This window comes from Leucoraja erinacea, chromosome 3, assembly GCF_028641065.1.
Source record: "Leucoraja erinacea ecotype New England chromosome 3, Leri_hhj_1, whole genome shotgun sequence".
In the NCBI taxonomy this organism is placed as follows: domain Eukaryota; kingdom Metazoa; phylum Chordata; class Chondrichthyes; order Rajiformes; family Rajidae; genus Leucoraja; species Leucoraja erinaceus.
The window spans coordinates 27,279,557-27,299,574 of NC_073379.1; the positions used below are offsets into that span (position 1 = coordinate 27,279,557).

At 43.5% G+C, this 20,018-nt stretch overlaps 1 protein-coding gene across 7 annotated transcripts in view; it reads left to right on the plus strand.

The window, feature by feature from the left end:
• Nucleotides 1–20,018, plus strand: part of nek1 (NIMA-related kinase 1) — a 166,353-nt gene that overhangs the window by 17,430 nt on the left and 128,905 nt on the right. For all 7 annotated transcript variants that reach the window (XM_055632331.1, XM_055632334.1, XM_055632335.1 and 4 more), the window contains exons 2-8: nucleotides 2,806–2,991; nucleotides 3,095–3,191; nucleotides 5,196–5,293; nucleotides 11,772–11,855; nucleotides 13,635–13,702; nucleotides 14,515–14,601; nucleotides 16,059–16,113. In XM_055632331.1, coding sequence (XP_055488306.1) covers nucleotides 2,866–2,991; nucleotides 3,095–3,191; nucleotides 5,196–5,293; nucleotides 11,772–11,855; nucleotides 13,635–13,702; nucleotides 14,515–14,601; nucleotides 16,059–16,113 — 615 coding nt within the window. In that variant the 5' untranslated portion in view covers nucleotides 2,806–2,865. The remainder of the gene's footprint in view (nucleotides 1–2,805; nucleotides 2,992–3,094; nucleotides 3,192–5,195; nucleotides 5,294–11,771; nucleotides 11,856–13,634; nucleotides 13,703–14,514; nucleotides 14,602–16,058; nucleotides 16,114–20,018) is intronic.

The window sequence follows — 20,018 nt, forward strand, 5'->3', positions numbered from 1 at the left end:
GTGGATTTGGCAGCTGATGGTTAAGTTGCCTCAGTGAAGAAATACGTTGCATTTTGTAGACACAATGTACTGCCTGTTCGCATAGATTGCTGTTATCTGAGTGTCTTCAAGCTTTATGTACGTTGGTGGAGTTGCAGGCGTCCAGGTAAGTGGGGAATCTTCCATCAAGTTCCTGAATTGCACGCTGTGTAGAGCTTCAGATGGTGAGGCAATTGGCCAGCCTCCACCTGTTCTTGTTGCCACAGTATTTATGTGGGTAGTCCAGTTGTGTTAGTGAACCTAGCCATTGAAAGCAGGCAGATTTGGTGACTGCCATGATTAAGCTCTCTGTTGCGATTCTGTGCTTGTAGTAAGCAATCACATAATCTCCATTCTATCCACCAAACTCTCTATCCCTATTCTCTGAAAATATCATCCTTGTTTTCTAAGTATCCATGTCATTCCTGAAGTGTGCCAGAATTTGCAAGAGGGCTCAACTATCTGTTTAGTGTGGATTTCTTATCTTTTACATTCAAAACGAAAGCCAAGGATTTCATATGATTTATTTGCGCCAGGCAACATCTCAATGATTTGGATGAAGGGATTCAAAGTAACATTAGCAAATTTGCAGATTACACAAAGCTGGGTGGCAGTATGAACAGTGAGGAGGATACTATTAGAATGCAGGGTGACCTGGACAGGTTGGGGGAGTGGGCAGATGGTTTAATGTGGATAAATGTGAGGTTATCCACTTTGGTAGCAAAAACAGGAAGGCAGATTACTATCTAAATGGCGTCAAATTGGGAAAAGGGGAAGTACAACGGGATCTGGGGTCCTTGTTCATCAGTCTATGAAAGTAAGCATGCAGGTACGGCAGGCAGTGAAGAAAGCGAATGGCATATTGGCCTTTATAACAAGAGGAACAAAGAGGTCCTTCTGCAGTTGTACAGATCCCTAGTGAAACCATACCTGGAGTATTGTTTGCGGTTTTGGTCCCCTAATTTGAGGAAGGACATTCTTGCTATTGAGGGAGTGCAGTGTAGGTTTACACGGTTAATTCCCGGGATGGCGGGACTGTCATATGCTGAGAGAATGGAGCGGCTGGGATTGTACACTCTGGAGTTTAGAAGGATGAGAGGGTATCTTATTGAAACATATAAGATTGTTAAGTGCTTGGACACGCTAGAGGCAGGAAACATGTTCCCGATGTTGGGGGAGTCCAGAACCAGGGGCCACAGTTTAAGAATAAAGGGTAAGCCATTTAGAACGGAGACGAGGAAACACCTTTTTTCACAGAGAGTTGCGAGTCTGTGGAATTCTCTACTTCAGAGGGCGGTGGAGGCCGGTTTTCTGGATACTTTCAAGAGAGAGCTAGATAGGGCTCTTAAAGATAGCATAGTCAGGGGATATGGGGAGAAGGCAAGAACGGGGTACTGATTGGGGATGATCAGGCATGATCACATTGAATGGCGATGCTGGCTCGAAGGGCCGAATGGCCTACTCCTGCATCTATTGTTTATTGTCTATTGAAGAAAAATGATAGGTGACGTTTGACCTATTGCTTTTCTCCAAAGGTGCTGCCAGACCCGCTGAGGTACTTCAGCATTTTGTGTCTACCGTTCAGTAAAAACCTGCATCTGCAGTTCCTTCCGACATCATTGTGTTTATTAACTGTTTTATAAACATGAATGAATAGGTTTGGTTCAGTGTTAGTAAATAAGGCTGTGGTCCTCCTGGTGCAGTTATTTACTTGGTGTACATTTGTAAAATAAATCTCGTGCTATGAAGTACATGGTGTCTTTAAAACTTGTTTGAAATTGATCCATGGAGTAGAGTAGAAATCTACAAGGTTAAATTATTGCTGTCTGGCAAAACATGTACCATAGGCTGTAGTTGCAAACCTTGAAAATTCTGTTTTTGTAATTTTCTACATCTGTCCATGTTGCTGACAATGTGTTGCGAATGCTACTGCACCATATTAAGTATTTCTGCATGGGTTAACCATAGTTTTGGTACACAACTCTTAGTTGGAATGTTATAGTACTTGTAGGAGAGTCCTTTGCAGATTGAAATGTGGAACAGCATAAAGGAAAACGTTGTAGTTAATATTAGTATACTGGGGATGACCCCATGTTCCTTTTATTGGCACAGTGCCACGGGATCTTTTGCATCTGTCTGGTAAGCGTTCGTGTTTTTAGAGTACCTTCAAAGGTAAATACCTTTTGTGCAGCATGATCAGTATTGTGCCAAAGTCTGGGTCTTGGTTATTTCATATTCAAGACACAGACTTGGAACTTGAATTGGTGAACACCTGACTAGAAAATACTGTATGTAAGTGAGCCAAGGATGATGATGACATTCAATGATCGTGAAATTGTGGTCAGGTATTTTATTTTCTGGAATTGTTCATTGCGATAGTGGATGAATTAGTTATTTTACTTTAGATTTTACAGATGCAGTGCGGAAATGGGCCCTTCAGCTCACCGAATCCGCACCAACCAGCAATCCTATACACTAACCTACACACATTGGAGCCAATTTTACAACTTACCAAAGCCAATTAACTTACAAACCTGTACGTCTTTGGAGTATGGGAGGAAACCGGAGCACCTGGAAAAAACCCACGTGGTCACAGGGAGAAGATACAAACACCATACAGACAGCACTCGTAGTCAGGATTAAACCCGGGTCTCTGGTGCTGGAAGGTAGCAACTCGACCGCTGCATCACTGTGCCACCCCAATTTGTCTTGTCTCTACTCTACTTATCGTTCATCATTCTGACCATTTATATTCATCATTTTGACCATTTCTGATTCATTTACCAGGTTTAAGGAGCTTTGAAGGGAATGTTTGTTTATCGAGAGTGAGCATGAGGATCTTGTATAATGAGCTCTATGGATAAATACACCAAAGTGAACAAAATTGGAGAAGGATCATTTGGAAAAGCTATCCTGGTGACCTCCAACGAAAATGGCAGACAATATGTTATCAAAGAAATCAGTATCTCTCGGGTAAGATAATCGAGTCGTCTCTGTGGGTGCAACTCAAGTATGATATGCCAACACGATACATTTTGAAAGACTTCACTTGTTTTTTTTTCTCTTTGATTTGTAGATGTCCAACAAAGAGAGGGAAGAGTCAAGGAGAGAAGTTGCTGTTCTGGCCAATATGAAACATCCAAATATTGTACAGTATAAGGAATCATTTGAAGGTTAGAAATAAGATTGAAACATCTCATGGTTTAAGGACTGTTTGTTTGGGGGAGAGGTCTTGAATCAATTTCTGATCTAGATTCCACAGCTGTATTTGCAACTACACCTTTATCCTAGTTAAATTGTTTAAAAAAGTGGTAATTTTCACAGTGAATAAGTCTTGTCATGAGATGAAATGAGGAAACTACATCTGCTGCCGGGAATCAGTAAATTACTAAATATAGTGACCCAAGGAACTGCAGATTCTAGAATCTGTGGCAAAACACAGGGAATTGGACAGTACCCTAGCTCATGGCAGAACTGTTCAGAAACGTGATAACGGAGGGGAAGAAGCTGTACCTGAGTCTGGTGGTTCTCGCTTTCAATACAATACAATACAATACAATACAATACCGTTTATTTGTCATTTGAACCTCACATAAAGTTCAAACGAAATTTGGTTTCTGCAGTCATACAAGAAAAGAACCAAGACACATACCAACACAATTTACACAAACATCCATCACAGTGAATCTCCTCCTCTCTGTGATGGAAGGCAAAGTCTTGTCTCTCCCCTGCTCTCCATTCCTCTCCCGAAGTCAAAGTCAAAGCCCCCGGCGGGCGCTAGCAAGTCCCACGGCGACTTAAAGCCGCACCGGGCGATGTAAGGCCCTGCTCCGGGCGATGTAAGGCCCTGCTCCGGGTCCTGATGTTGGATCCTGCCAGCAGGCGCTAGCAAGTCCGCAGCCATTTATAGCCGCGCCGGGCGATGTAAGGGACCCGCTCCCGGTCACTTTCAACCCCACAATGCTCGAGCTTGCCAGCTCTACGGGTAGGTCCGCAGCTCCGCAGGCTCGCCGACATGACTTGAGCGGGTTGCCCCGCAAAGCGGTCTCCCCGTACAGGGACCCTAAAAGTTTCGAGCTCCCTCCCACCCCCACACATACACAGTCAAAAACCCACCACAAACTATACAGTAAAATAAAAAAAAAGGACGGACGCGGAGCAGCTGCGACCACCACAGCTCGCCACGCTCCGAAGCTGGCCAGCTCCACGATGGTAGGTCCGCAGCTCCGCAGGCTTTTTTTTCCAGTCTGAAGTGTAGATGTCGTGGGAAGTCTGTCTGGAGGAACTGGACTACTTCTCCAACGGCATTTCTTGCGGTCTTTGGCCCCCAACCAAACTGTGATACAACGGAGTGTGCTTTCTATGACTGTAGGTTTGTAAGAATGTGGAATTTGCTCAGTTTCCTAAAGAAGCAAAGGACACAAAGTGCAGGAGGAACTCATTTGAGGGAGTGAGTGTGGACATGTGTGTGCCTATGTGTGCGTGTATATATATGTGTGTATATTAATAAATGTAGATGCTATTTAGAATTGAAAGAGATGCATTCTTATTCAGCTTTTGAAGCACCCATTCTGAGGGTAGCTTTGAGTGGCTTTGCAGCATAATAGCTGAGGGAGGATCATGTCCACAAAGGTTCTGACAGTCAGCTTTCCTGTACGGCTGACTTTTCAGATCAGCTAGGATATTTCCTGTGACCTCGCTTACATTCTCAGAACAGAGGGAAAGAAACATGACACATGGCTACATGGAGAAGGCTGCATAGTAAATATTTCATTAAAATTATAGCTGCGAGATCAAGTGCAGTCATAATGATTTGTTACGGTATCTTATGAAGGTCAATACAGGATGTACAGTCATATAGTTTAAATGAGTTCTTCTCTTGCCAGTACTTGTGGGCCTTTGCATTAGCCTGGAATTCAATTGTTGAAAATGTCGTAATTATTGATTTCTTGAAATTTTTTAGTCAGAGATGACTTAAGTTGCATTAAAAAAAAAGTATTGGACCAACTCAGCGGATTATGCTGCATCTCTGGAGAACATTGATAGGTGGTGTTTCGGGTTGGGACCCTTCTTCAGATCCATGTTCTCCAGAGACGCTGCCTGACCCGCTGAGTGCATTTTTGTAAACCAGCATCTGTAGTTCCTCGTTTCTAAGAGTTGTATATTTATTGTAACAGAAAGTGGTTGCCTTTACATCGTCATGGATTACTGTGAAGGTGGAGACCTTTTCAAACGGATTAATACACAAAAAGGAATTTTATTTCCGGAGGAGAAGGTAAGAACTTTTAGATTATCAAATGGTCATATCCATGTGTCAACTTTGAAGTGCTACTTCATCCAGCTGGCCCATGACAGGAGCTATTTTTCTCATAATCTGAAACATTATGTCTACTGCTATAACAGTAAATACAAAGTAGAACCTCTCAATTCAGATAGTGTTCTACGAGACGCCTACTCATTAGCAATTGCACCATTTCTGACCCCTCCATTGATGACAATGCCTCATTTAATGTTCTGTGCTCACTTTTGTGTAGGTACATAATTTTCCTTCTAATGCTTCTTACAGATGAAGCGGGCATTTAATAAAAAATTCACAATCCCAGCATTATGATTTGACACAGAGTGTTGTTATACCGGTAGTAGTTTGTGGCACTGTATCCAAATGGTGTAAAGGCTTCATAATCGTCTCCCACTCCTTTATGCAGTTCTTGATAGAAACTTTATTTTTCACTTTTCCAGCGTCTAATTTTCATTGGCTTTTTATTTTTTTAAATGTAGTTCTTTACGTTAAGATTTTGAAGGAATCAAATTTAGCTTTGCAACTTCCTCTGGCTGCTTCCAAGTGAACGGTAGGGATGATGCTTCTTATAAATGAAGACAAGGAGACCCTTTACCACCCTGGCGGGTGCTAGAGAAACAAAGTCTGCAAACTTATTTGTTGTGGTCCTACTAAACTTGCTCCTCAGAAAAGGAACAAGAAGGCTGGATTCTTTGTCAATTTGCTTCAAAGAAGGAGATAATATAACAGTGAAATATTGTTTTCTTCCTGCCCTTTGCTTACAGCGCCAGAGACCTGGTTTTGATCCTGACCATGGATGCTGTCTGTACGGAGTTTGTACTCTATCCCTGTGACCGCGTGGGTTTTCTCCAGGGGCTCCGATTTTTTCCTACACTCCAAAAATGTGTAGGTTGTAGGTTAATTGGCTTCTGCAAATTGTCCCTAGTATGTAGGATAGAACTAGTGTGAACAGGTGATTATTGGTCGACGTGGGCCGAAGGGCCTGTTTTCACGCTGTATCCCTAAATTAAATAGTGAATAATTACAACTGAAAATAGACTGAAAATAAACAAATAATGTTCTAATTTTATTTATTTGGTTGTGATGATCAAATATTGTTAAGAATAAGCTACCTTCCATCATTACAAATGATTAGCAGGTTTCAGCTATTTGGTCCCTACAGTGGCCTTTGCTGTTCATTAAGATTGTGGCTGATCTGACTGTAACCTCAACACCACACTCCCATCTTGGTCACCTTTCACGCCTTACTTATCAAGTACTTAACTAACTCTGCCTTAAACATTTTCAAAAACATTTACGAGGTGGTTGCCAGGACTCATGGCCTGAGCTACAATGAGAGGTTGAGAAGGCAGGGACATTATTCCTTGGAACACAGGAGGGCAAGGGGAGATTTTATAGAGGTGGGCAAGATCGTGTGAGGAATAGATCAAGTAAATGCACAGTCCTTTGCCCAGAGTAGGGAAATTGAGAACCAGAGCACCCCAACGCACACCAACGCACACCAGCTCCTCTACTTCCTTTGAAGGAGTAGGAAGTTCGGCATGTCCCCAGCAATTCCACCACCTTCTACAGATGCGCCATAGAAAGCATTTTATAGGGATGCATCATAGCATGGTTTGGGTACAGCTCCATCCAAGACTGCAAGAAATTGCAGAGAATTTTGGACGCAGCCCAGCCCATCACACAAACCAACCTCCTTTCCATTGACTCCATTTATACCTCGCGCTGCCTCGGCAAGGCCAGCGGCATAATCAAGGACGAGTCGCATCCTGGCTTTTCACCTCACTCCCTTTGGGCAAAATGTATAGAAGTATGAAAATGCACTCCTCCTGATTTAAGGATAGTTTCTTCCCAGCTATTATCAGGCAACTGAACCATCCTACCACAAATAGAGAGCAGTCCTGGAGCCCTATCTACCTCATTGGAGAGCCTCGGACTATCTTTGATCGGTCTTAACTGGCTTTACCCTGCACTAAAGGTTATTCACGTTATTCTCTTTATCATGAATCTGTACACTCTGAATGGCTCAAATGTAATCATGTATTGTCTTTCCGCTGACTGGTTAGCACGCAACAAATGTTTTTCACTGTACCTCAGTACACATGACAATAAACTAAACCAAACTGAGGACATAGGTTTAAGGTGAGAGGGGAAAGATTTAAAAGGAACCTGAGAGGTAACTTAGTTACACATTGGTGTGTGAAATAAGCTGCTGGAGGAAGTGGTTCATAACATCTAAGAGACATTTGGACAGTTGCATGGATAGGATAGGTTGAGAGGGTTATGAACCATCCGTGGGCAGGTAGGAGTAGTGTAGACGGCATGTTGATGGCCAAAGTCAGCCGCAGGGCCTGTTTCCATGCAACTGTATATGACTCTTTGACTAGTCTGTGGAATTCTCTGCCTCAGAGGGCGGTGGAGGCGGGTTCTCTGAATGCTTTCAAGAGAGAGCTAGATAGGGCTCTTAAAAATAGCGGAGTCAGGGGATCTGGGGAGAAGGCAGGAACAGGGTACTGATTGAGGATGATCAGCCATGATCACATTGAATGGCGGTGCTTACCAAAGGGACAAATGGCCTACTCCTGCACCTATCTATATTACCAAAAGTCTGATCTTGACCGCTTTTGGCCGACTGTGCTGCGATTTCCGAGAGATCGCCGCCACCTACAGCCGTAATTGCTGGCCACCTTGCTCAGAGCCCCCCTCCGCCTTCCGGGACCGGAGGATTTTGCCCATCGATGAAAAATTAGAGAGATATTAATGTTTTTACAAAATTCCCCATTTTCTCTGCTTCCCTCCCCTGGCGGCAGGGGGAGGGACTATAAAACCCGGAAGTGTCGTGCCTCACTCAGTCTCTGCCAGACCCAGGAAGCGAGAGGGTCACTGCTCTCTGAACTGCGAATAACACTGAACGCACGTCTACTCCACGGTGAGTCCTCTTGATGCGGCTGTAAAGTGGCTGCTGCCCAAATATTTGCCTCGCCTTTTTTTTTAAAGTTTGTGTTCACAAAATGAATTTTGGTTGTCAGGTGGCTGCTTGCTGCCCAATTGTTTGCCTCGCCTTTTGTTAAAAAAAAGTTTGTGTTCACAAAATGAATTTTGGTTGTCAGGTGGGCTGCTTGCTGCCCAATTGTTTGCCTTGGCTTGGCTTTTAAAATTGTTGCAACAGTTGGCTGTCAGCCCAAGAATCCATTCGGCCCACAATGTCTATACTAGCCCTCTGGAAACCAGTACCTTCAGCCCGCAACAACCAACACCAGCGCAACAGAAAGTCCCCCCCCCCACTGGCGAGCAATATTGGAATTGGTGGAGAGGTGGAATATTGTGTTGGTGACCAGCCCTCCCGTGTGATGTTGGGACCCAACGGGTCCCACTCAGTCTAGTTGTCTATAGTTCCATTGCCCTTCGAGAACAAAACCTACACACATTAATTTGGGTTCCAAAGAGACCACTCAAATGAAATATTAAAAAAAAACGTATTAGCCTTTCTGCTAATTGGGTCGATGTAATCCCCTCAATCGCATTCCCCACCCTTTGCAACTTGTGGGTCTTTTGCAAAGGGCCACATTGAGTTGTGACTTTTGGGTTCAAGCTTTCAGACAATTTTATTTGCAACTTAGCAGAAATTGTTGAGGGTTCAGTGGAACTAACCAGACAGCTCCCTAAAAGAACGAGCACAAATTGTCAGGTCATGGTCTTTGTACTGTTTGTTTCTTTGAAAGCTACTAAGGAATTACTCCAACCAGGCTGAAATTAAACATATGGCTGATAGTCTTGAAAGGTCCCTTGAGTGAATCTGTTTATTTTTGTTTTTTTCTCACGTTTCTCCTCCCACTTCCTGTCAAAAAGTTTTTGTTTTGACGTGTTCCATGAGCAAGTGCAAATACATGAGTCGTGACAATATTAACTGACTAACCCAATGGCAGAGGCATCAGAAATAAGCCAGGTCATGGTCTCATCAAATGCTAGCGTATTATCAGCATAATGATAAGGGTTTGAAATCTAACCAGTCCTAACTTTGTAGCATCAGCATATTGAACACAATTACATTGCTATATTCATCAATGTTAGTAACCTTGATGCCTGATTCCTTGTTGCTGTTCTGGATTTCTTGGCGGCAACAGCGGCTTGCCAGCAACAGCGGCTTGCCAACATTTTCTATTTTCTGTCTCGTCCCAGTACATTATTTGTGGATTTTCAATTTAATCTGGGTCATTCTGAACTATCAGGGGAATGTCCAGGTTGACAAGTCCTTTGGTTGTAATTGTGTATACTTCTCTATTCTGGAAAGGTACAAATACAGTCATTAAGTATATTCATGTCTCAGATTGATTTTTGAATTAGAGTTGGTAGAAACCAAGCAGGAACGAGAACATAACCCAGAGCAATGGAATAAAGAACCATATGTAAAATAGAGGGGGGAAAGATTAAATAGGAACCCGAGTGGCACTTTTTTTTTACACAAAGGGTGGTGGGTGTATGGAACAAGCTTCCGGATGCGGTAGTTGAGGCTGGTACTATTACGACATTTAAGAAACATTTGGACAGGTACATGGTTAGATTGTTTTGGAGGGATATGGGCCAAGCACAGGCTGGTGGGATTAGTATGGATGGGACACGTTGTTCGACGTGGGCAAGTTTAGCTGAAGGGCCCGTTTCCACGCTGTATGACTATGACTCTGGTGCTGATGTTGAAAAACATTATGGAGCCTATTCTTGATCCAGTTTTACATGCTCTAAAACTCAAATATGGTTGCTATGGGACTGGAGCAATGTTCTATTAAAAACATAATCATGATCTTTAGTCAGGGGGTGGTGAATCTGTGGAGTGATTTGGCACAGAAGGTTGTGGAGTCATAGTCAGTGCATATATTTAAGTCAGAGATAGATAAATTCTTGATTAGTACGGTGTCAGAGGTTATGGGGAGAAGGCAGGAAAATGTAGTTCGCATGGAGAGATACATCAGAGACACTTGATGGGCCGAATGGCCTAATTCTGCTCCCATCTCTTATGACCACCGCGGGTGATGCCACCAATGGCTACCTCGCCAGCAGTCTGTCACATCCCGTCTCTGTTTTTATTATTTTAAGTATGTTTTAAATGTGTTTCAATGTTTCTTGGTTAGTTTATGTGGGGGGGGGGGGGGGGGGGGGGGGGGGGGGGGGGGGAAACTTTTTTTCAGTCACTTACCTCGATGGAGATGCGACTTTCTTAGTGTCTCATCTCCACCCCCCCTAACAACTGGAGTGGTGCGGCCTTTCCTGGAGACCGGCCTGGAGCTTTAAGCTGCAGGCGCGGCGCGGACTTTAACATCGCAGAGCTGCAATCCTTTGCCGAGGATCGGCAGAAGATGTGCTCCGACCGCGGGGCCTTTGGACTTTAACACCGTGAAGCCGTGGTCTCCGGTAAGAAGCAGCCGACTTGGGAGCTCCATGCTTCGATCCGATCCCGACGAGAGGGCCTGAGCATCGTACCGTCTATAGCGGGGAACTGCGGAAGGTTCAAAGGCCCCGACCACGGGTGAACAAAGAAGGAAGATGAATGAACTTTATTGCCTTCCATCACAGTGAGGAATGTTGATTCCACTGTGGTGAATGGTAATGTTAAACTTTATTTTAATGTGTGTATTGTGTTCTTTTCACTCAGTATGGCTGTATGGTAACTCAAATTTCACAAATTTAAGTGACAATAAATGCGAACTTGAAATTGAACTGGAACAAAGCAATTATGTCTCTGCTAAAAACATTTTGTTGCTGGATGTCGATGGGAAGAAGGGCTGGCGTAGGGCAAGCTGGATGGTGAGGTAAATTGGTTGCAAATGTGTGAAGCGTCCCAAGAACCTTTGACAAAGTAGAAGCAGATATATCGGCGAGATCTTTAAGACTAAGCTGGCTGCGTTTGAACAGATTGTATATTGTTGTGGAATTCTCGTGTTAATTGTACCTTGCTGTATTTTTGTACTCAAACTCGGATCATTGAATCTCTCTAAAAGTGTTTGTGTTAACAAAGAGTGTGAATGATGATGTTACTCCTGTTAAGCAGCATTGCATAAATAAGTTCAGAAATCATAGGTGCCAAATCAGGCCATTCGGCCCGTCAAGTCTACTCTGCCATTCAAGCATGGCTGATCTATTTTTCCATCTCAACCCCATTCTTCTGCCTTCTTTGAATCCCTTGACACCCTACAAATCAAGTATCTGTCAGTCACAGCCTTAAAAATACCCATTGACTTGGCCTCCACAGCTGTCTGTGGCAATGAGTTCCACAGATTCACCTCCCTCTGACAAGAAATCCCTCCTCATCTCCTTTTTGAAGGTATGTCCTTTATTTTGAGTTGTCACTTATAAGTGAGGTCTGCTATTGTTATCTTTGTAGGTGCAATATCTGACCTTTATTGTCTAAACTGGTTTCTGCTTCTATAAAAATATCAATATATTTCTGTGTGTTTGGTAGATCCTAGATTGGTTTGTGCAAATCTGCTTGGCATTGAAACATGTGCACGATAGAAAGATTCTCCACAGGGATATCAAGTCACAGGTGAGCTCGTTAATCAATTAAGCTATGGAAATATTTTCATAAACATGTTTGATAACTCGCGAAATAGATGATGAATTTTGTTATTTTCGGAAGGAAAAAAAATCCAGTGTATTGATTGAGTTTATGAAGGCCCAGCAATGTCATTAAACTGGAGACATTTATCTGTTTAGAATGTTTTTATACCACAATTAATAGGAAAAAGGTATTTTCAATTTTTGCAGTGAACATTGGATTTGTTTGTAGCTACTGTGTTCTGTGTTATAATAATCCATATTTATGAAATTTATAATTCATATTTATAATCCATAATAATCCATATTTATGAACTGCCTCAAAAAATTTCAGGAATGTCATCAGGTAAAGTATGAAACTGGAATGCAAGGGCATGCTAGGTGATACGTGAAATGTTATGGAGCCTCGCAAAGGCGAGGCTCAGTGAAGGAATTCCAGAATTACAGGACTTGAAAGGTAAATGTTTGGATGTCAGTGGTAACACTACTAGAATTTTTTCTTTCATGTGAAATGTTGATTCAGTGTACACTTACAGACTAATATGCATATTTTTCCCCATTCTCAAGCCTTGGGAGGCATGTATACCATAATTTGGAAAGATTTAAATTCTAGTTAGTGTACTAGGTGGCACAGCAGGTTCTACCCTGACCTGGGTGCTGTCTGTGTGGAGGTTGCACGTTCTCCCTATGATCGCGTGTGTTTCCTCTGGGTGCTCTGGTTTCCTTCCACGTCCCAAAGACGTGTGGATTTTTCAGAGAATTGGCTTCTGTAAAATTTGTCCCCAATGTGCAGGATGTGAAAGTGAGATAATATATTACTAATATATGGGTGACGGATGGTTGACTCAGTGGGCCAAAAGGCCTGTTTCCACTGTCTCTCTCTAAAAATCTCAAATCTACTGTATGAAATATTTACAACTAAAATTATATTTCTTCAAATGTCAGTGAAGATTATTTTCTATAAGCACATGAAAAATTATTTCCCTCCCATTTCTTTTTTGGTAAACCCATGATAGGTTTTGGACAAATGTGTACAGTCCAAATAGTTGTTCTCCCAAAATTGATTTAGTATTATTTTTTAATTTTGCTGCTTGGATGATAACAAGTCAGGACAAATAAACTACTTGTTGCAAACTAAACAGTATTTTGTTCCATTGTGATTAATAGAATAAAAATCAGGTTGGTGATTCAGTCCATGAGCCTGCTGAGTTTAGTTTGGTTTAGAGATACAGGCTAGAAACAGGTGCTTCGGCCCACTGAGGCGACATCGGCCACCTCTCATCCATTCACACACCTGTTCTTCACACTCCCAACACACTAGGGACAATTTACAGATGCCAATTAGCCTACATTCTGCACTGTTTTGGGATGTGGGAGAAAACCGGAGCAATCCCAAAGGAAACCCACATGATCACAGGAAGAACGTGCATACTCCACACAGACAGTACCCGTGGTTAGGATCGAACCCAGGTCTCTGGCGCTGTGAGGCAGCAGCTCTACCAGCTGCGCCACTGTTTTTTCTATGTCTCTAAAATCTAATTATATAGATGGAAGATTGATGGCGTTGGACATATTGTTCTATTAAGAGGACCAGATGAATGTCAACCTTGAATCTTGGACACACAAGATCAGATTCTATTACCTGTAAAACTACATCATTAAAGTATAACTAATTTCATGCATATTTCTACTCCAAAATATTTGCTTAATGTAAACTGAAACATGTTCTGGTTAATAAGTCTTAACACATTTTCCTTTTCAAATCCAGAATATCTTTCTGACCAAAGATGGGACGGTTCAGCTGGGAGATTTTGGAATAGCTAGAGTACTCAACAGGTAGAATTCTTACTTATTGAAAGGAAAATTAATTTACATGTATTCCCTCTTTTCTTGTACCTTTGTGCAACAGCATTGATTTGCCTTCATCTTTATCCAAAATAAGGGAGAATTGATTGAAAATAAATATTACTTTAGCTTTTTTAATGAAATGAACAATGAAGCACTACATGGTAGTGCTACGTTCCAAACTTTAATTGAAGGCAGATACTCTCATAGGATTAAGCATTATAGACGAGCACTTAAAATGCTCCAGGTTTAGAAGGCTTTGGGCTGAGTACAAATACAGATGACAGTTACAGATACTGATTAGTAGCCATAGCAACATAGAAAGTAGGTGCAGGAGTAGGCCATTCAGCCCTTCGAGCCAGCACTGCCATTCAATATGATCATGGCTGATCATCCAGAATCAGTAACCCGTTTCTGCTTTCTCCCCATATCCCTTGACTCTGTAAGCCCTAAGAACTATATCTAACTCTCTGAATACATTCAGTGAATTGATCTCCACTGCCTTCTGTGGCAGAGAATTCCACTGATTCACAACTCTGGCTGAAAAGGTTTTTCCTCATCTCAGTCCTAAATGGCTGACACCTTATTCTTAAACTGTGACCCCTGGTTCTGGACTCCCCCAAATCTAACTAAACTAAGAATGATTTGTGATGTGTGAAGTAGTTGCATTCTATCAAATTGTTTTACCTGGAAATATTAATGTTTATTTTTAAATGGATTATTGCCACTTATAAATTTGCAAATGAAAGTTTCTAAAGGATATTACATTGATGACGATGTTAATTTTGTTTGCTTCCTCACAGCACCGTGGAGTTGGCACGGACTTGTATAGGCACGCCGTACTACTTGTCCCCAGAAATATGTGAAAATAAACCGTACAACAACAAAAGGTACATTTGAACATTTAATCGGTGTTCTGCACGATAATACATTAACATGAATCGCTAGACTAAGTGGGACCTGTTGGGTGCCTGTCACACAGGGGGCTTGGTCCCCCAACGCAATATTCCACCACTCACCCATAGCCCCCAACTGTGCAGGCACGGCTCATTTACCCTCATCCCTAGCACTCTCTACCCCTCCTCTTCACCTTCCCTCTTCTTTCCCCTCTCCTCCTCCCTTCCCCAATCCCTCCCTCACCTCTATCTCCCTCTCCTTTCCCCTACCCTCAGTCACTCCCTCTATAACTCCTCTCCCCTCCCCTCCCTACCCCTCCATCCGACTATCCCCCACTCCTCACCTCCCTCTATCTCCCCCCCCCACTATCCCTCCTCACCTCTCCCACTGCCCTCCTCACCCACTATTCCCCACTCCCAACCTCCCCCACTCCCCCTCCTCTACTCCCCCTCTTCTCCCTCTATTCCCCCTCCTCCCCCAACCTCCCTCCTCCCTCTTCTTTTCCCTCTCCTCCTACCCTTCCCAAATTCCTCCCTCACCTCTCCTTTCCCCCTACCCTCAGTCACTCCCTCCCTCCTCGCATAACTCCTCTCTCCTCCCTACTCCCCTCCTCTCCCTCTATCCCCTCTCCTCCCCCACTATCCCTCCCCAGGATCTCGAGGTCAAGCTCCTCTCCCTTCTTGAGTGCCCTGGAGGAACATCAGCCGTCGGCGCCCTTAGTGCCAGGCCTCAGATCCTTGTCTCAGCTAGAAAGCACCAGCAGCTACGGCCGTGCGGGTGGGGGGGGGGGGGGGAGAGAGCTTGTAGTAAAGACGGGGGGAAAGCCATGGGAGAGAGGGAGGTAGGAGCCAGCGAGGGGGACCTGAGGGGAGGGGGCTGGAGCTGAGGGGTGTTCCGATGGTGGTGCGTTTGGGACTCACAGCGGGCGCTGGACGCTCTTCTCCGCCGGGATCAGACTCTCCGCTTTCCGATTGGTGACATCTCCGACTCCGGGCGCGGCTGCTTCCAATCCCTCCGAAAATTGTGTCCGGTTGGAGACCTCCGCCGGCCACCCGCAGCATCCCATAGCTCCAGTAAAGACGCGATAGTGCAGGAAGGGGTGGACCGTCCCGGGGAGTGACAGGAGAAGAGACCAATCCGCGCGGTGCTGACTGGCCGGAGAGGAGGTCGATCTACGCACGCTCAGTTTTTACGATTTTTGAACCTCACTAACTTTGACAATATACTACCAATCGGAATGAAACTTGTTGCATTCGCAGCATTGCAGAACGGTGAGTCAGCTGATGAAAAATCGTAGCGCTATCGCGTACCGTTTTTGCGCAAATAGAAAAATTGCGCAAACTGGAAGATCGCAAGATCAGAGTTTTAGTTATGTATAGATTCTTTGCATTTGTTTCACTGGTAATGAATAATTAATTATTGACTGACACCTTGTAATTCATGTGTCTAGTGATATTTGGGCTTTGGGCTGCGTCCTATATGAGATGTGCACCCTCAAACATGCTGTAAGTACTATCATATTTAATCTTTCCCTCCATGACATTAAGATTTAAATGTGGCCCTTACTAAGGGGTGATTATGGTACACTGCAAAATTGTTTGGCTGTTTTTCAATTGTGTTCCCAGTAATTGCAAGTTACAATGTCAAGCTGCTTGTAATGAAATTGCCAGGGAGGTCTTGGCATTGACTGGAGTGATAAATAGGCAGGTTGAAAAAATTGATTCTAATGCTAAAGCACAGGCAAGTTATAGAATCAGACTCATACAGCACAGAAACCAGACTTTCAACCCGACTCATTCATGCCGACCATGATGCCCATCGAAAATAGCTCCATTTGCCCATGTTTGATCCATATCTCTAAACCTTTTCTATCCGTGTACCTGTCCAGCTTTTAAATGTCTTTATTGTACCTGCCTCAGCTACTTCCTTTGTAGCTCAGTGCATATACATATCCATCTGTGTGAAAATGTTAATAGTAATCTGCCTTCCTGTTTTTGCTACCAAAGCGGATAACCTCACATTTATTCACATTAAACTGCATCTGCCATGCATCTGCCCACTCACCCAACCTGTCCAAGTCAACCTGCATCTTCATAACATCCTCCTCACAGTTCACACTGCTACCCAGCTTTGTGTCATGTGCAAATTTGCAAATGTTACTTTAAATCCCTTCATCTAAATCATCAATGTATATTGTAAATAGCTGCGGTCCCAGCACCGGTACTCCACTAGTCACTGCCTACCATTCAAAAAGGGACTGTTAATCCCTACTCTTTGTTTCCTGTCTGCCAACCAATTTTCTATCCATGTCAGTACCCTACTCCCAATACCATGTGCTCTAATTTTGCCCACTAATCTCCTATGTGGGATCTTATAAAATGCTTTCTGAAAGTCCAGGTACACTTCATCCACTGGCTCTCCCTTGTCCATTTTCCTAGTTACATCCTCAAAAAATTCCAGAAGATTAGTCAAACATGATTTCCCTTTCGTAAATCCATGCTAACTCGGTCCGATCCTGTTACTGCTATCCAAATGTGCTGCTATTTCATCTTTTATAATTGACTCCAGCATCTTCCCCACCACCGATGACAGGCTAACTGGTTTATAATTCCCTGTTTTCTCTTTCCCTCCTTTCTTAAAAAAATGGGATAACATTAATTACCCTCCAATCCACAGGAACTGATCCTGAATCTGTAGAACATTGGAAAATGATCACCAATGCGTCCACAATTTCTAGAGCTACCTCCTTAAGTACCCTGGGATGCAGACCATTAAGCTCTGGTGATTTATCAGCCTTCAGGTCCATCAGTCTACTCAACACCATTTCCAGCCTAATGTGAATTTCCTTCAGTTCCTCCGTCACACTCGGTTCTCTGGCCACTAGTACATCTGGGAGATTGTTTGTGTCTTCCTTAGTGAAGGCAGATCTAAAGTACCTGTTCAACTCCTTTGCCATTTCCATGTTCCCATAATAAATTCACCAGTTTCTGTCATGCAGAATCTAGTTAATGGAGTAGAATAAGGACTGGTACTACAGCTGATAAAAAAAGATGAAAGGGGGAAACAAAAGGTTTAAGAGAATCACCTGGGGAGGAGAAACCAGATTCCAAAGAGATAATAAGGGAACTGAACCCGATTAAGGTGGATAATAATCAGCAAAACAATAGTTGCACAATGAGAAATGATGACGAGAAGACAAACGATTTAGGTCCTGGGATGTGCAGAGAGGCAAATATAATGTTTCAGGAAATTTGTTTTTAGACATTAAAGAGACAGCGTGGAAACAGGCCCTTTGGCCCACCGGATCTACGCCGACCAGCGATCACTGTACACCAGTACTATCCTAGGGACAATTTACAATTTTACCTAAGCCAATTAACATACAAACTTCAATATCTTTGGAGTGTGGGAGGAAACCGGTGAACCTGGTGGACAGCGGGAGAGAGTCCAAACTACGTACGGACAGCACCCATAGTCAGGATCGAACTTGGCTCTCTGGTGCTGTCAAGTAGCAAATCTACCACCACCCAAACTGTTTGAGGAACAGTAAGGGTGAAATGGAAAGAGGAAATAATTTTCAGAACATTTAGTCATTTGGATGAAGTAGAATGGAGGGAGAAAAAAAAATCGAATTGAGTGGGATTGTCCAAGATTTATTTTAAATGAGCATGCTGCAATGCTATACAGAAATTGTTGGGTGTTCCAAAGCTGTCCGTGAAAGAATGTGCTGCACTTCATCCAACGTTAATGCCTTTTACTTTTCTGTATTTAACTTTGGATTTCCAAATGTAAAATAATTAACCAATTAGCTCATCTTGAGATAGTTAAATATATTGCCATAGGAGAAACTGTTGAGATACTGAGCAGGTTGACCATTTCATTTTGCTTTTTTAGTGGCTTAAATCCCGTGATAAGATAGGGGAGGTGCAATGGAGGTGTTACCTTGCAGCTCTAGTGATCTGGGTTCCATACAGACCTCAGGCGCTATCTGCACGTAGTTTCAACATCTGTCTTTTGACTGCTTAGATTTAATCTGCATCTGCACTTTCAAACTACATTTATTAATCCATGAATCAAATGACTTCGTCAATATCTAATCACCATGGCAATTCTACCCCACTTGATCAGAGATATTTGTTTTGTCCTAATTACCCATTCACCAAACAAAAATAAAACTGCGGGGGGGAATTCAGTCGGTCAGGGAAATAGACTCAATATTTTGGAGTACCCACCATCTCTGCAGCTTTAAAACTAACTGGTCTCTTTCCCTTTACACAAAAGGACACGATGTGCTGGAGTAACTCAGCCGATCAGGCAGCATCTCTGGAGAACATGGATAGGTGATGTTTCGGGTTGGGACACTTCTTCAGACTGCCTGAAGAAGGGTCTCAACCAGAAATGTCACATATTCATGTTCTCCAGTGATCTGAAAAGTCTCCCCTTGTATTGATACTTTGCAATCTCTAGAATAATTTGTGTAGGTATGCTTTGTAATTTTTGTGTAGGTGGTGTCAGAAGACTTGGCTCACCTATATTATTTTATTTATTTTATAATATTTTAGCAAGTGTAATGTTAAGATGCAGTTGAAGACAGGCCTTCTGTTTACTAGGTAACGATGCATGTTAACTTCCTTTTGGCCAATTTATATTACCTTTGAGTGCCATGAACTTTTATAAGAATGTAAATGAATTACAGGTGCACAACCTTTTATCCGAAAGCCTTGGGACCAGACATTTTTCGGAATTCGGAATTTTTCGGCTTTCGGAATGGAAGATTTTTAGCATAGATTTTAACGGCTGGCTCAGTGGTAGAGTGCTCGGCTCACATCCGCAAGGTCGCGGGTTTGCGCCTCGATCCCGGCAGTTACTCGATCGCGAGTTTGAGTCTTCAATGTAGTTTTTCCTGGCAGAATAGGAGAGAATAGGGAGGGTTAGGCTGGGATCATTCTCTGCGAGATGATCTTAGTGTGGAAGACAAGTGTAGGGAGAGGTGTACTGACTGTGTGGGTTGAACTTTGGAAGTGATTGCCCACCATTCTCAAAAGCCGCTGTGTCTCCCTGTCCCTCCAACTCCAGAGGAATCCGCTCCCCGATGGGCCGCTGTGGCGACAAGTGGCAGTTCGCCCACAGCCCGAGCTGCACCACCCCAAGAACAAGACGTACCTTGCACACCATCAGCTTCTGCCCCTACGGGGAGCCTGTTCCTCTGGAGTTGGAGCGGGGCTGGGCTGGAGTTGCTGATCTGGGATCTCCGTGCTTGCAGTGGGCCTGGGGGTCGGTATCCCGATGAGGGGGCGCAGCTCGGGCTGTGGGCGAACTGCCACTTGTCGCCATAGCGGCCCATCGGGGAGCGGCTTCTGGTGGTCCTGACGTCTCTCAGCTCCTGTCCAGCGGGGTGGCCGGAGACGTC